We start from the raw sequence: 12,548 nt of genomic DNA on the forward strand, positions 1-12,548 counted from the left end.
TCAAACAAATTATCAATAGCTTATTGAAAATTAGGCTGGGCATAATTGATCACCCATTAACAACCTTTTCTTGCTTTCATGTATTAATGTTCAACAGTCAGCATCTACTCTACCACTTAAACTGCTGAAATCTTAATTTATTCATTTACTTATTAAAGAGAAAAAATTTTTACAAATACTATGACCTAAGAGTGGGGAATCTTGCATTTACCTATTGCCAATGTCAGGTATGTTTCAGAGTAGGGTGAGCAGAACTGGCATAAAAAACTAAAAAACTGGAATAAAAAACTAAGGAATGCTTTGAGAAACGTAAAGACAACTGTGAGCCCCACGGCTGACCAATCCCAAAGCCTTAACTGAGAGACCCAAAGCTGACTGTCAGCCCCTTCATTCCTACCCCGTTTAGGTTAGTGGAGATTCCAGTTTGAGAAGGTAAGAATACCCTCTGACAAGTTGTCTTTTTCCCCCATTACTCAAGGACTCCCCTTAATTCCAGGAGATGAAAACCAAAATTATTCATCCTCTAAATTAGGATTATGGCTCTACTCCTAAAAAAATCAGTACAAGTTCTTTGTAAAGGCTCAAACCAAAAAAACAAAAAAATAAAAGAAAGAAAGAAAGAAGCTTTTTGATTTTAAAAAAGGGTTAAGGTAGAAGAGGAACCTTTAAAAATTCTACGGTGCTATTTTAACTTCTGCCCTTCATTATTTTAACACTGCTTTTTAAAACTAAGGATAACTTTAGTGCAAATTTTAAAAGATCAAACTCATGATAATGTGTACTATGTATTATAAAATTCAGGGAAATTCCAGAGCTGGTTTATTTACAAAATTTTCATGGGAGGGAGCATCTTGATTTCAATTTTAAGTATTACATCAAAGATTTACCATCCATCAAGTTAGTACTGGAAAGCATATAATGGCTTTTTGTGAAGGGAGCTAGGCAATATCTGATTTGAAATTACAGTGGTCTCCTCTAGGCACAGATTTGTTAAGAATTTACCAAAGTACCAGTAACACAATTGTGTTGGCAATATAAAAATACTATTAGCTGTCTTTAAACCAAATTTACAAACTTAATGTTCGGCTCAAAAATTAGAGTTTAAGCTCTCAACGTATTAGATTTGCCTATACTTTCTAAATTTTAGCTATAAAATTGTTAGTATATTCAGGTGTGATAGAGAGCCTACGTATATAAAGAGAACCAGGAACAAGAGAGAGAAAACCAAGGCAAAGATCCACTGGGCCAGGACAAAGAAGTCCATGGTGGTTTCAGAAACTGAATATAAAAGTGTGAAGTTGAAGTGCAACGCTCTAGTGCTCTATTCACAATAGGTAGCCACTCTTTCCTTTCTAAAACTGAACATTTTCAGCACAGTTTTAGAATAGCACGAGTTACTTTTTTTTTGGTTTACAAAGGAATGCATCTGCCTGAACTACTCTGATGAAAAACCATAATCCATTTCTCCCCATTAGCTTTTGACTAAATACTGAAGCTAATTATGCTAGCTTTTTTGGGTTCTCACGGCAATATGGAATTTAAAAGAACACATTTAGTTCCACCACTTTATGCAAGACCGGGCAGTTTCAAAACATCTAAATGCTAAGATGTTAGCACCACACAGATACAGAAGGCTACATACATTTTCTTTACATGGCTAATTAAGACCTTTTGATTTAGAGAGACAGATAACATGGATCCAATAGAGGCAGATAGGCATACCGTTAATATGCGGTCCTCAATTCCCACTGCTTCTGCTCTTAATGCACTTTTAGTCACTACTGCTTGGTTGGGATAGCTTTTCAACATCCATGAATCTCTAGTATTTAAAATAATTTCTTTGGACAACTGTGATCTGCACTAACTGACAGCTCATAGGAATTCAGGGCATGACATTTGTGAATTGCACTGCTTTAAACTTAAGGGATACATAAGCATATAGTTTTAGGGTTAATTTACCTATGGTTTTGTCTGGATATTTTTAAGGAGGATGGGAGATGAAGAGGTGAGGGAAACTGGTGAGAAATAAAGCTTTTTATCCACTTTTCTAGTTTGGTGTCCCTGACAGGATTTCATGGAGAAGGCAATATGCTAGAGAGAAGTCGGGGGCATAAAATCCATTCCTCCAAGTCTTCTTCTATGCCTGAACAAGGGTCCCAAAGCAGAAAGGCTGATGGGCTCGAAGGAAGCTATTTGTACAGAACGATGAAGGCACCGACTTTATGCCTAGGGTAAATTGAAAGGGGCCCAAATCTACTTTAACCTGCTCAATTACCACTAAACCATGTTCATCTGGTCTTAAAGTCACAAATCCCATAGCAATCAAGCTGCCTCCATTCTGTAGGTACTCAAGCTAAACACCTCTTCACGAACTCAAAATTCTGTTTACTCTCTGAAAATGGGAGAATGAGGACTCTTCCTTTCTTGATTACCTACCCAATGTCAAACATAAAATTTACTTTCACAGAGGCTCTGACATTTTTAAATGCCAAAAATATTACTTCCACTTACAATGCATTTTAGAAATCCAAATTAAGATTTGGGATGAAATGCTTTTAATTTGGTTCCTACAGCTCTGGGATTGTGTTAAAATCCAGGCTGGCATAGTTTCACACAGGAGAGTAGGTGTGGAAGGAAGCATGTCCACAAAACGACCTGCTGACTAGTGACAGGGGACTGGGAGGAAGTTCTGGTTTCAAGTCCTTTATCACTAACTGATTCTGTGGCTTTGGGCCCCTCAAATTTCATCTTTAAATTGACAGTCTAAAATGACTTTAGAGGTCCCCCTCAGCTTTAAGCCAGTTAAGTGGCCATATGCTACAGGTGCTAACTGAAAATTATGATAAATAAACTATGAAAGACTTATCAAAGTCCATGTTTGTCTTAGATTAAGTTTGTCATCTTTGTGCTGCTGTGGAGGCAAACCTGTTGCGTCACATAAAATACTCTTTTTCTGACTACACTAGAAATGCAAGAGACAATCGGCTGGCTTTTTAAATTTTTCATTTCTTAAAATGTAAGCAACAGTGTGCCCCCAAGATAGGAAGTTCTCGGGTTTTACCTCTCTAATCTGTAAGTACACACAGGATGCCACCTGGTACCTTCAGCCACATGACTGAAGGCCAGGGTGTGCTGGCAGTTAGAACCTTTTGATCCTCTGTGATCAGTACTTTGCATTTACACCCAACCTTCATTTCCAGCCCAGTCCAAGCTTCAGTAGGGGGCTGTTTAGGACCCTCATTGTCAATGTTCTCAGGGACGATTAACCCATACAGGCCAGTGAAAGAGGAGGTTTGCACACCACCCCACCTGCCCATGTACTTAATACCTATCTCACGTTTTTTATGCTTACCAGAGCACGCAAATTAAAAGCAACGGGATCCAACCTCAGATCTTAATTGACCACATCTACTGTGATAGTAAAAAAAAAAAAGAAAACGAAAGAGCCTTTCACATTGCACCTGGTGGAGGAGGAAAAGCTCTATGCCCCTTTACACTGTAATGTTAGTCTTTAGAGTTTCAAAGGTTTGTCTTTTTCTCCCAGAAGAAGGCTGCCGGGCGGGAGGGGTTTCCAGTACGGAGCACTCACCTCTTTGATCTTTGCCCTCTTCTCACGGATGGCGGCGTCGGCCGGCTCCCTGCCAACCGCCCCAATTGGGGGCACGAAGTCCACCGGGGGCAGCCTCCTGAAGACCGCCTTGTCACGCAGCTGGTCCTGGGCCACCTTCTCCTTCTCCAGCAGGATATCTCTTTGGATCTCCTCGGGCAGCTTCTGCAGGGTCTCCTTGGCTTCCCTGAGAGCCCGCTCGTGGTTTTCGCGGATCCTGGCCAAGTTGTCCTCCAGCGCGGCCGCCGGGTCCCCCGGCGCACCCTCCTCGCCGCGCCTGGCTCGCCCATCTGCCGCGTCCTCGGCGCGCGCCCCGGGCCCGGGTTTATGGTCGGCGGCTGACTGCAGGGCGGGGCTGGAGTGGAATAGGACCCCGCTGAGCAGCTTGGAGGAGTCGGGCAGGAAGAAGATCGCCCCGAAGCAGAGCGTGATGAAGGCGCTGAACACCAACAGCAGCACGAACTTCTCTGTCAGGCGGAAGGCGGCGGGGCCGGATCCCTTCCTGCCGCCGCTGCCACCGCCGCCGAGCCCCCCGCCCAGGCCGCCGCCCAGGCCGCCGCCCGCTGGGCTGCTGAAGAGCGGCAACAGGCCCCCCACCGGCATCCCTCCAGCCGCGGCGGCCGCTGGGGTGCCCGCTGTCCAGTGGCCCTGCGCCGCGCCGCTCAGCAGCCAAACTTCGCCGCCGCCTGGCGTCAGCGGCTGCGGGCCTGGGTCCTGCGCATCCAGGCCGCCCGAGCCCCTAGGCTGGGCTGCAGGTATGCCCTGGGGAAACAACTCTTCTGTGGGTCTTCTCCCACGGGCAGTTCCTTTGGCAAACAAGCACGCGCGACAGACCGCTGGCCGCAGCCCCTGCGGGGAGAGAAACAGTAAAATGTAGTAATTACGATGATGGTGATAAAGTTTCCAGCGGGTCTCCGCCCTCCGACGGCCGTGCAACCCGCCGGGACAGCCCCCACAAGCGCGGAGTCGGGACTCTGGCTCCCGGCACCGCCCTCGGAGCTCACTCTTTGGACTTGGGGTGAAGTTTTCTGGTCCCAGGGGACGGGGTGTCCTGAGCACACCTGGAGCAGGGCCGCGTGCGGGCACCTCCTGGAGAGAGCAACGCACCTCTGGGGCAGGAGGGACGCAGCGCGGGTCGGGGGGCTAGTCAACTTCGCCAGCTCCCCATCTCGGAGCTGGGACTAGCTGCCACTGCTTCCCAGGGGGCGGCTGAGCGCGCAGCCCCGCAGCCCTGGTCGCCGCTCGGCTGGGCTAGCGCGCCGACCCGCGGGCGAGTAGGAGCGAGCAGGGCAGCACGCCGCCCTCCTCCGCGGCCCCGAGAGCACTAATACCACTGCCGGTCTCCGGGCGTTCGGAAACGAGGGCGGTGACGCGTCCGGAGAGTGATGGCGTGGCCGGGCCAATCACGCCCCGCTCAGGGACCCGCGGGGGCGGAGCCGAGGCGGAGAGGGGGCCGCGCGGGGCGGGGAGTTTACGGGAAGCGCAACCTCGCGGGGGCCCGGCCGGGGGCGGGGAGGTCGCGGTCTGGGAGGCTGGAGTCCGGCGGGAGCGGCGGTAGAGAGGCGGTCCAGACCCGCGCTAGAGGCCCGCCAGGGCGCGAGGAGGCGGCTTGGGTTCGGGGTCCGGGAGTGTACCCTGCGCGGTCCGCGGGCCCGGGTCGCAGGGGCTCGTTGGCCTTGAGTGGCTGGGGAGGCGCCCGGACTGACGCAGGACCTCCCTGCCGCCCCCTGGGACTCGTCCCCCAGGCCGTGAGAGGCCCGCTTCGGGGAGTCCCGCGAAGGGCAGGTCTCGCTGAGAATCGTCCGACGCTGGGTCGTTCTGAACGGGTCTTTTCTCCAGTTCCCTCTTTTTACCCAAGACGGGGATTCCCCCGGTGCCTGATAGCAGTCCACCCAAAAGTCCCCCGTAGAGATGCTGCGATCGGAAAGCATTTGAGCTCTTGAGTCTAACATCCTTTTACGTCCTAAGACACTCATCGTTTTGTGGTTGCTTAGGATGCTTCTTCCTCTGCATCCTTTCCCCACCCACTTGAAGAAAAAAAGTTGTGTACCTCCCCCACCCACTCCCACTTTCAAAATTCATTTATCTCATAGAAGTTGGTCAAATTTTCCATTTAAAGAAGACAGTTTGGGGCGCCCTGGGTGGCTCAGTGGGTTAAGCCGCTGCCTGCGGCTCGGGTCATGATCTCAGGGTCCTGGGATCGAGCCCCGCATCGAGCTGTCTGCTCAGCAGGGAGCCTGCTTCCTCCTCTCTCTCTGCCTGCCTTTCTGCCTGCTTGTGATCTCTCTCTGTCAAATAAATGAATAAAATCTTAAAAAAAAAATAAAAATAAAGAAGACAGTTTTATGCCATAGCTTCAAGTAATAAATTTGAACACTGTTGAAATTAAGTCTTGGATGCAATCACTTTCAGGGAAATAAGGACTTTGGTCCAACAGAGATTGTTTTCAAGACAGCATTATTTTCCAAAATGTGTTTGTAATTTCCCTGTTGCTCTGGGGAAAAAAAAAAAAAAGAAAGAGAGAGAGAAAGGAAGGAAGGAAGGAAGGAAGGAAGAAAAAAAGAAAAAGAAAAAAGAAAAAAAGGGGGGTTATCACAGAGTAAAAAGTTGACTACTGAATTCTTATTTCTGAAAGCTAGTTTGTAGCAGCCTTATCCTATGCCTCCCCTGTCTCTGGAAATTTTTTGATTTCCAGTGATTTTAACTCTGCTTCTGCTTGCCATTTTTAAAACAAAGGAAACAGCTGGCAGTTTACAGGAAGGTGCTTACAATACGGTTGTTTCAGGTGTAGACTCTATGAGAAAATACAAAAATAAATAAAAAATCCTTATTACAGTTTTCATTTAGCTGTTCATTTAAACCATCATTTGTTGTATATTTGTTTTGTATAAAATGAGTCATACCCCCAACCTTTCTGTTAATAGGAAATTGTTGTTTGATAAAACTGACCTTATGGCTTGGTTATTCTGATAATTGCTATGAAATTCTATGCCCAGAAGAGTGCAGCATATCCAAGCAGGGTAACAAAGTTTAGAAGGATGGAAAAAAGAAAACGAATTTTTTAAAGTTAAATGATGGAAATTTTTATTTCAAACTATATTTGCAAGTTGTGGATAGGCTGAAAAGTTTGAATCGGTGTGAAATAATATTGTTTATTTTCAACAGCTTTAAAATTCAGTTACCTCATGAATAGAGAGGTAATAATTAGGGTTAATACCCTAAAAGATAATCCCTTTATGATCTTTTCCTGAGGATTTATTATTTTAATTATTATGTTTTAGGAATGGAATTCTCTCTTATAGCCACACAAATATTTAGAAACTTTAGTTTAAAAATAGTATATTAAGTATTCCAGAAAGGCAATAAAAACTACTTTTAAGTGTATGTTAAAATGGTGATAAAAAAAGGGTTGTAGACCTAATTCTACTTCTGGTGCTCTTTAATTTTGATACCAAACCAGTCTGGACATTTAACCTATTGCTTGTAGTGGAAATATTCCAAATTTAGCATATGGTCTTAAAGATGATTTTTTCCCCTAAAAACTTTAAATTTGATTTATCTATATTGTGTTTACATCTTTTAAAGTGACTGCCCTGTTTATTTCTGTTCCCCTTTATGAAGGTTACTTTAAGATCACTTTATTAATACCTGTATTTCTTATAAAACGGATTTATTATGAGTGAAGCCTGGCTTTAATGATTTGTTAAACAAGAAAATAGCATGGGTGGTTGATTATAGGATATGTTTTAAATGGGGCCAGTCTGTCTTAGGTAGGATGAGAAATATGTGGGAGTGTTCATATCTGGGATATAGCAAGTTAAAAAAAAATCATAGAGAAGGTATTTGAAGGGACATACCAACTAAATTAACCATGCAAAAACTTTTAAAATAACCACACAAAGCCCTGTATATTCATGGTAAAGAAAGAATATTGGATGGTTAGTAAATTAGAAATTGCATTTTGTTGAAGCAAAATCTGACACTTTGCCTTGATTTCAATACTATAAGCACTTCTCATTTCACAGTTGGAAAAACAATGTTTTATATCTTGAGATAAAGAAAAATATGGGTGATGGTTCTGATCTCCAAATAATAAAACCTTGACCCTGTCCCATAAATCCATACTCACCCACCACACCTACTTGAATATATGTCATGATTTTTGTGAATACAGTGGTTGTGACAAAGTTGCTGTTTTTTCTTTATGAATAGTCTAATGCAAACTTAGCAACCTTAGTAATTCTGTGTGGCTTTTCTGTTTAAATACTTGCTGTGTTTTCTGATTTGGCCAGCTAGTTCTGAAGTATGACTTCCTAGTACCTTTTGCAAATTTACCTACAAACCTAATTCTTATTTTTTCCTTTTCCAATGCTTAGATCTGTATCTTCTTTTCATAATTTGTAAATTTTTGTGTTTCAAGATAAAACCTTTAGAATCAAGTAATTTTTTAAAAACTGATTTTGGTTACTGATATCCCCCCCAAGGTGCAAAGAAATCCCCAGGTTATTTGGCTGCTTGGATTTCTGTGCTTTTTTTTTTTTTTTTAAAGATTTTATTTATTTATTTGATAGAGATCACAAGTAGGCAGAGAAGCAGGCAGAGAGAAAGGAGGAAGCAGGCTCCCTGCTGAGCAGAGAGCCCGATGTGGGGCTCGATGCGGGGCTCGATGCGGGGCTCGATCCCAGGACCCTGGGATCATGACCTGAGCTGAAGGCAGAGGCTTTAACCCACTGTGCCACTCAGGCACCCCAGATTTCTGTGCTTTTAAAATAATATCTAACAAAAGGTATGTTTACGTTTTATATTAACATGCCAAAAACTAAATATAGTAATAAGTATAAACAGGGTTAGTGGGGAGTGACAATGTTTTTATAAAAACTATGGTGAATGACTATTTTATAAAGTTGTAAGTTCCAAAAAATTAAAGTGCAAAAATATTTTTTAATATTTTTGTTTATCTAGAATTTATCTATTATTTCTTAATATCTTATTTATCTAAAAGGTATTAGGTAGAAGTTTATGGAAGAATCCTTTTGAGAATTTGTCTTTGATTTAAAAATAAAAAGTAATATAACAAAAGAAATACACTTAACATACGTGTGTAAGAGTTAACTACTGAAATTGTCCAACACATTAGATTTCTGATAAAATTTTCCTGTTGCTGATTTTCTACTTGTCTTCAAATTTCAGGTCAGAATAGGTTTTGACCTTTATTTTTAAAAAATATAATATATAAAAAAATAGTTCATTGGAATATTAATCATGAATTTTCAATCCTTCGTTGGGCAACTCTGAATTTTACATGACGTTTATTAAGATAAGAATTAACCAAAGTTACAAAACAAACGTTAGTAATATTTGTGGTCATTTGAGGAGCCACAGCTACAGCTCTGGTTCTTTTTCTCCCACTCCTCAATTTACTTTGGAACTGGCTGTATAATAGATTATTTTTATAAGGACTCCAATCACCTTTGTGTATGTGTGGAAGGGGGTGGTAAGAGGCTGAATCAATGAGACCCCTCTGTCCCTGCATGCTCCTGTTGAAACATCTATTTTTGTTTTGAACACTCATTTCATAAATATTAGCAGTCCCCAACTTAAAAACATTGTGTTCCACCACGTATTTGTACATTAGCTCTTTGGAACTTTCAGAGTGCCTCTTTCCATAGAAACAAAGTTGTAAATGGTGCTGTGGGTTGTAGTCTACTCTACAAAGATCCAAGATGCTAGGGAAGAATGAAATGTTGGAAAAAACACTGATGCAATGTTAGTAATCAAAGTAGCATTAAATTAGAAAGTGTTTTATTTATCTTGAATGTTGGAGCTTGAGGACAAACATTTATTTGAAAGAAAAGGAGATAGAATGATTTTTTTCAGAAAGATTCTAAACCTACTTTCAAGGTCGGAAAGTAAGTATATGGAAGTTCTTAGGTAGAGTTTTCTTTCATTACATGAAGCTTTCTTCTGGTTTTAAGACTTACAAGAATTACTTTTATGATGTTTTTGTTTTTTTGTTTTGTTTTGACGTGATTAACAAAAGGACTGAAAAAGATAAGTTGGAGATTTTTCTGAGTTAAATAGGCAAAAGTTTGAATGAGAGAGTGATTTATTATAGAGGACATGCCTGTCCTTGGCTCTGTGACCATGCGTGATAAGTTGCCTATCTTCTACATGTCTCATTCTTCATCGGTAACATTGCTATGGCTCTTAGATTAAATGATATAACTAATCTATATCATTTTGTGATATATGTATCTTAGTAATTTGTAGAAATTGGCACAATAGGCATTTGAGAAATTTAATTCAATTTTTCTCTTTCCTTATAAAAGAAATTAATTTCTGGGGTAGTCACAAACAGAGGATTCTTAAAAGGAAGAGCCGGAAAAGTGTGGTAAGCAAGAATTTTAGGATTATGTGGTTCTTCACATGGTTGTCACTTTTCAACTTCTGTCCTCTATTTAAGTAATATCGATCAGAGGCATTGGGGGAATGGTCTCAGGTTTGGTAGGCAGTGGGTCCTACAAGTGTCTCCACTCTTTATATAAATAGGACAAAAAACTTTGCCAACTAACCAACTTTATAGTTATTTATGCCTTTAGACAATGTGAATGATGGCAAAGTCTCCAAGTGAGGAGAATGATATTACTGTTCAGTGTTTGAAGAATCAGGAAACTAAAGATTCAGGGCAAAAAAACTGGGCTTGGAATGTCAACAATGACCTTTAGGAGCCCTTATATCTGAAACATTTGAATTTTATGACTTTAGGTGAGTATATTATTTCAACTGAGTGAAATGAAAAGAAAAAGTTTCTTTCTCTGGCCAGAGTTAAATATAAAATGTTTTCTTAGTTTAAATTCATTACATACATTTTTAAAAGAAATCACTTTTTCTTTAAAAAGTTTTCCTCTTCATTCTCTGTCCCATAAAAGATCATACACTTTTCCAGAAAAACCAAATAAACTTAGAAAAATTATAAGACTTTATTCTGCCTAACTGAAAATTTTTTCATGAAGTAAAATGAAATGAAACCACGTGTGCCTGTTCCTGTTTTGAAGGAATGATCTACAACTATGACATGACAGTGCTTGGCTTCCCAATTTCATTGCAAAATAATTGCACTATTTGCACTACATATTCAGACCTTCATATTGTCCTTCAAGGCAGAACTTTGTCTTAGCCCTGGGTTTCTGTAAATGGATAGGAATTCACCTATGGTTCTTTGTCCACTGAACTTATTTTTCAAGTTCACTTGGAACACTCGTCTGCAATATATAGATTCATTATGGGCTAAGGTAAAAGCAGATCTATGTTGCAGGTTGAGCAAATTGCATCTACTGAATGTGTAATTGGTAGTCTATTTGTTTAGTACAATTAACACTGGTCGTGACTATGGGAATGAGAGGGACATGTTGAAATTAACATAAGAAAAGTGAAGGGAAGAATTCCAAACCAGTGACCCATATATCTATTAGACTTAATGGTCTGGAACTGGCAGATAGGGTTTCTACAAATTACTAAGCTTAAAATGTGTTGAGTTTGAGATGCTTCATCTCGCTCTTAGATTATAAATAGTTTTTGAACATCCATTGAGATTGTTAAGTTTTCCAGTTTCTCCCAAATATTAAATGGATATAGGCCTTCCACTGTTATGATACTATCATAACTTGAACAGTAATGAAGAAAAGAAATATCAAATGCTTAAACTTGCCATCCATTTTATAGTCTTTATTTTTGCCAGTTTCAGCAAATACCAATTTATAGGTAATCCGTTTCACTTAGAACCTCATCCAGTGTCTTCCCCAATCCCACGTCAAATTATTTCAAAGCAAACTATAGTGGGCCATTTCATTCAGATTTCTTAAAAATTAAGCATTATCATCAAAACCCAAGATTACTTCCTTAAAATAAAAAGTCCAGTTGGTTCATTTTAAATCAAAGTCTTGCGCTATATTCCATGTGGTTCCTCTTTTTGTTAATTTCCTTAAGTCTTTAAACATACCTTACCGTGAAGACAGAACATGCACTCTTTTGATGGGTTGAATGTGTAGTGTATAAGAAAAATCAAGTTTGAATGTTGTATTTTGCCTGAGAAATTGGAAGGTTGGAGTTTCCTTCAAGTGAGATACGGAAAACTGTAGGAAGTAGGGGTGAGGAAGGGGAACCCTGCTAAGTTACTCTAGCAGGGTAACATATTTAAAACGTGACACATGGAATTAGGAAATTATGGAAAGTTTATCAGTTTCTAAAAATATCAAGGACTAGCATATGGACTGAGCTAGGGTAGGGTAGGGTGGAAAGTAAGATTAAGAGGATCTTGGACACAGCAACCATGTTTATCCTAAACACAAATTAAACTTACTGAGGCTTATCACTTTGTTCCACTCCTCAGCTGCTTTTTCACAAAAAGTTACTGGTATCCAGAGAAGTGACTCAAGAACACTGACCTCACAAATATTCAAATCCATGCCTCTGCAAAGTTAGACACCTTCAGGACTGCCCCCAAAAGTTCTACATCCAATGGTGGACAGCCGCATAGTGTGGCCTGTTGCTCATACCATATTCCTCTTGCTGAAATACCCTTAATATTCCTTCAAAAAACAAAACAAAGCAAAACAAAACAAAACAAAACAATAAACAAAAACCAAATACACACACACACACACACACACACACAAAACAAACAAACAAAAAAATAAGAAAAAAACCCCACTTCTCCCATGAAGCTTTACTAGAAAAAACTCCTGTTCTATTCTTTCTGTTACCGTTCTTGGCGCACTACAATTTACTTCTGAATGGTTTACTTGCCAAATAGTTGGAAAGAATATTGGTTTAAGAAAAAGCCCCAAATCAATACAGCTGTTATTGCATCTTTAAAATATCACAAATAAGTCTGAAAAATCACCCGGCATCTTGCTGTTTCCATACCTGGACAACTTAGATC

At 40.9% G+C, this 12,548-nt stretch overlaps 1 protein-coding gene across 1 annotated transcript in view; it reads right to left on the reverse strand.

Annotated features, from left to right (window-relative positions):
• MAN1A1 (mannosidase alpha class 1A member 1) overlaps positions 1 to 4,787 on the reverse strand; it is a 167,833-nt gene extending 163,046 nt beyond the window's left edge. The window contains exons 1-2 of the mRNA XM_032862419.1: positions 4,669 to 4,787; positions 3,590 to 4,456 (exon numbers count right to left, since the gene is read on the reverse strand). Of these exons, the coding sequence (XP_032718310.1) occupies positions 3,590 to 4,210 (621 nt within the window). The 5' untranslated portion in view covers positions 4,211 to 4,456; positions 4,669 to 4,787. The remainder of the gene's footprint in view (positions 1 to 3,589; positions 4,457 to 4,668) is intronic.
• Between the last annotated feature and the right edge of the window lie 7,761 nt (positions 4,788 to 12,548).

The sequence above is a fragment of the Lontra canadensis genome, unplaced genomic scaffold (assembly GCF_010015895.1).
Source record: "Lontra canadensis isolate GAN:19392208 unplaced genomic scaffold, GSC_riverotter_1.0 scaffold23, whole genome shotgun sequence".
Classification (NCBI taxonomy): Eukaryota; Metazoa; Chordata; class Mammalia; order Carnivora; family Mustelidae; genus Lontra; species Lontra canadensis.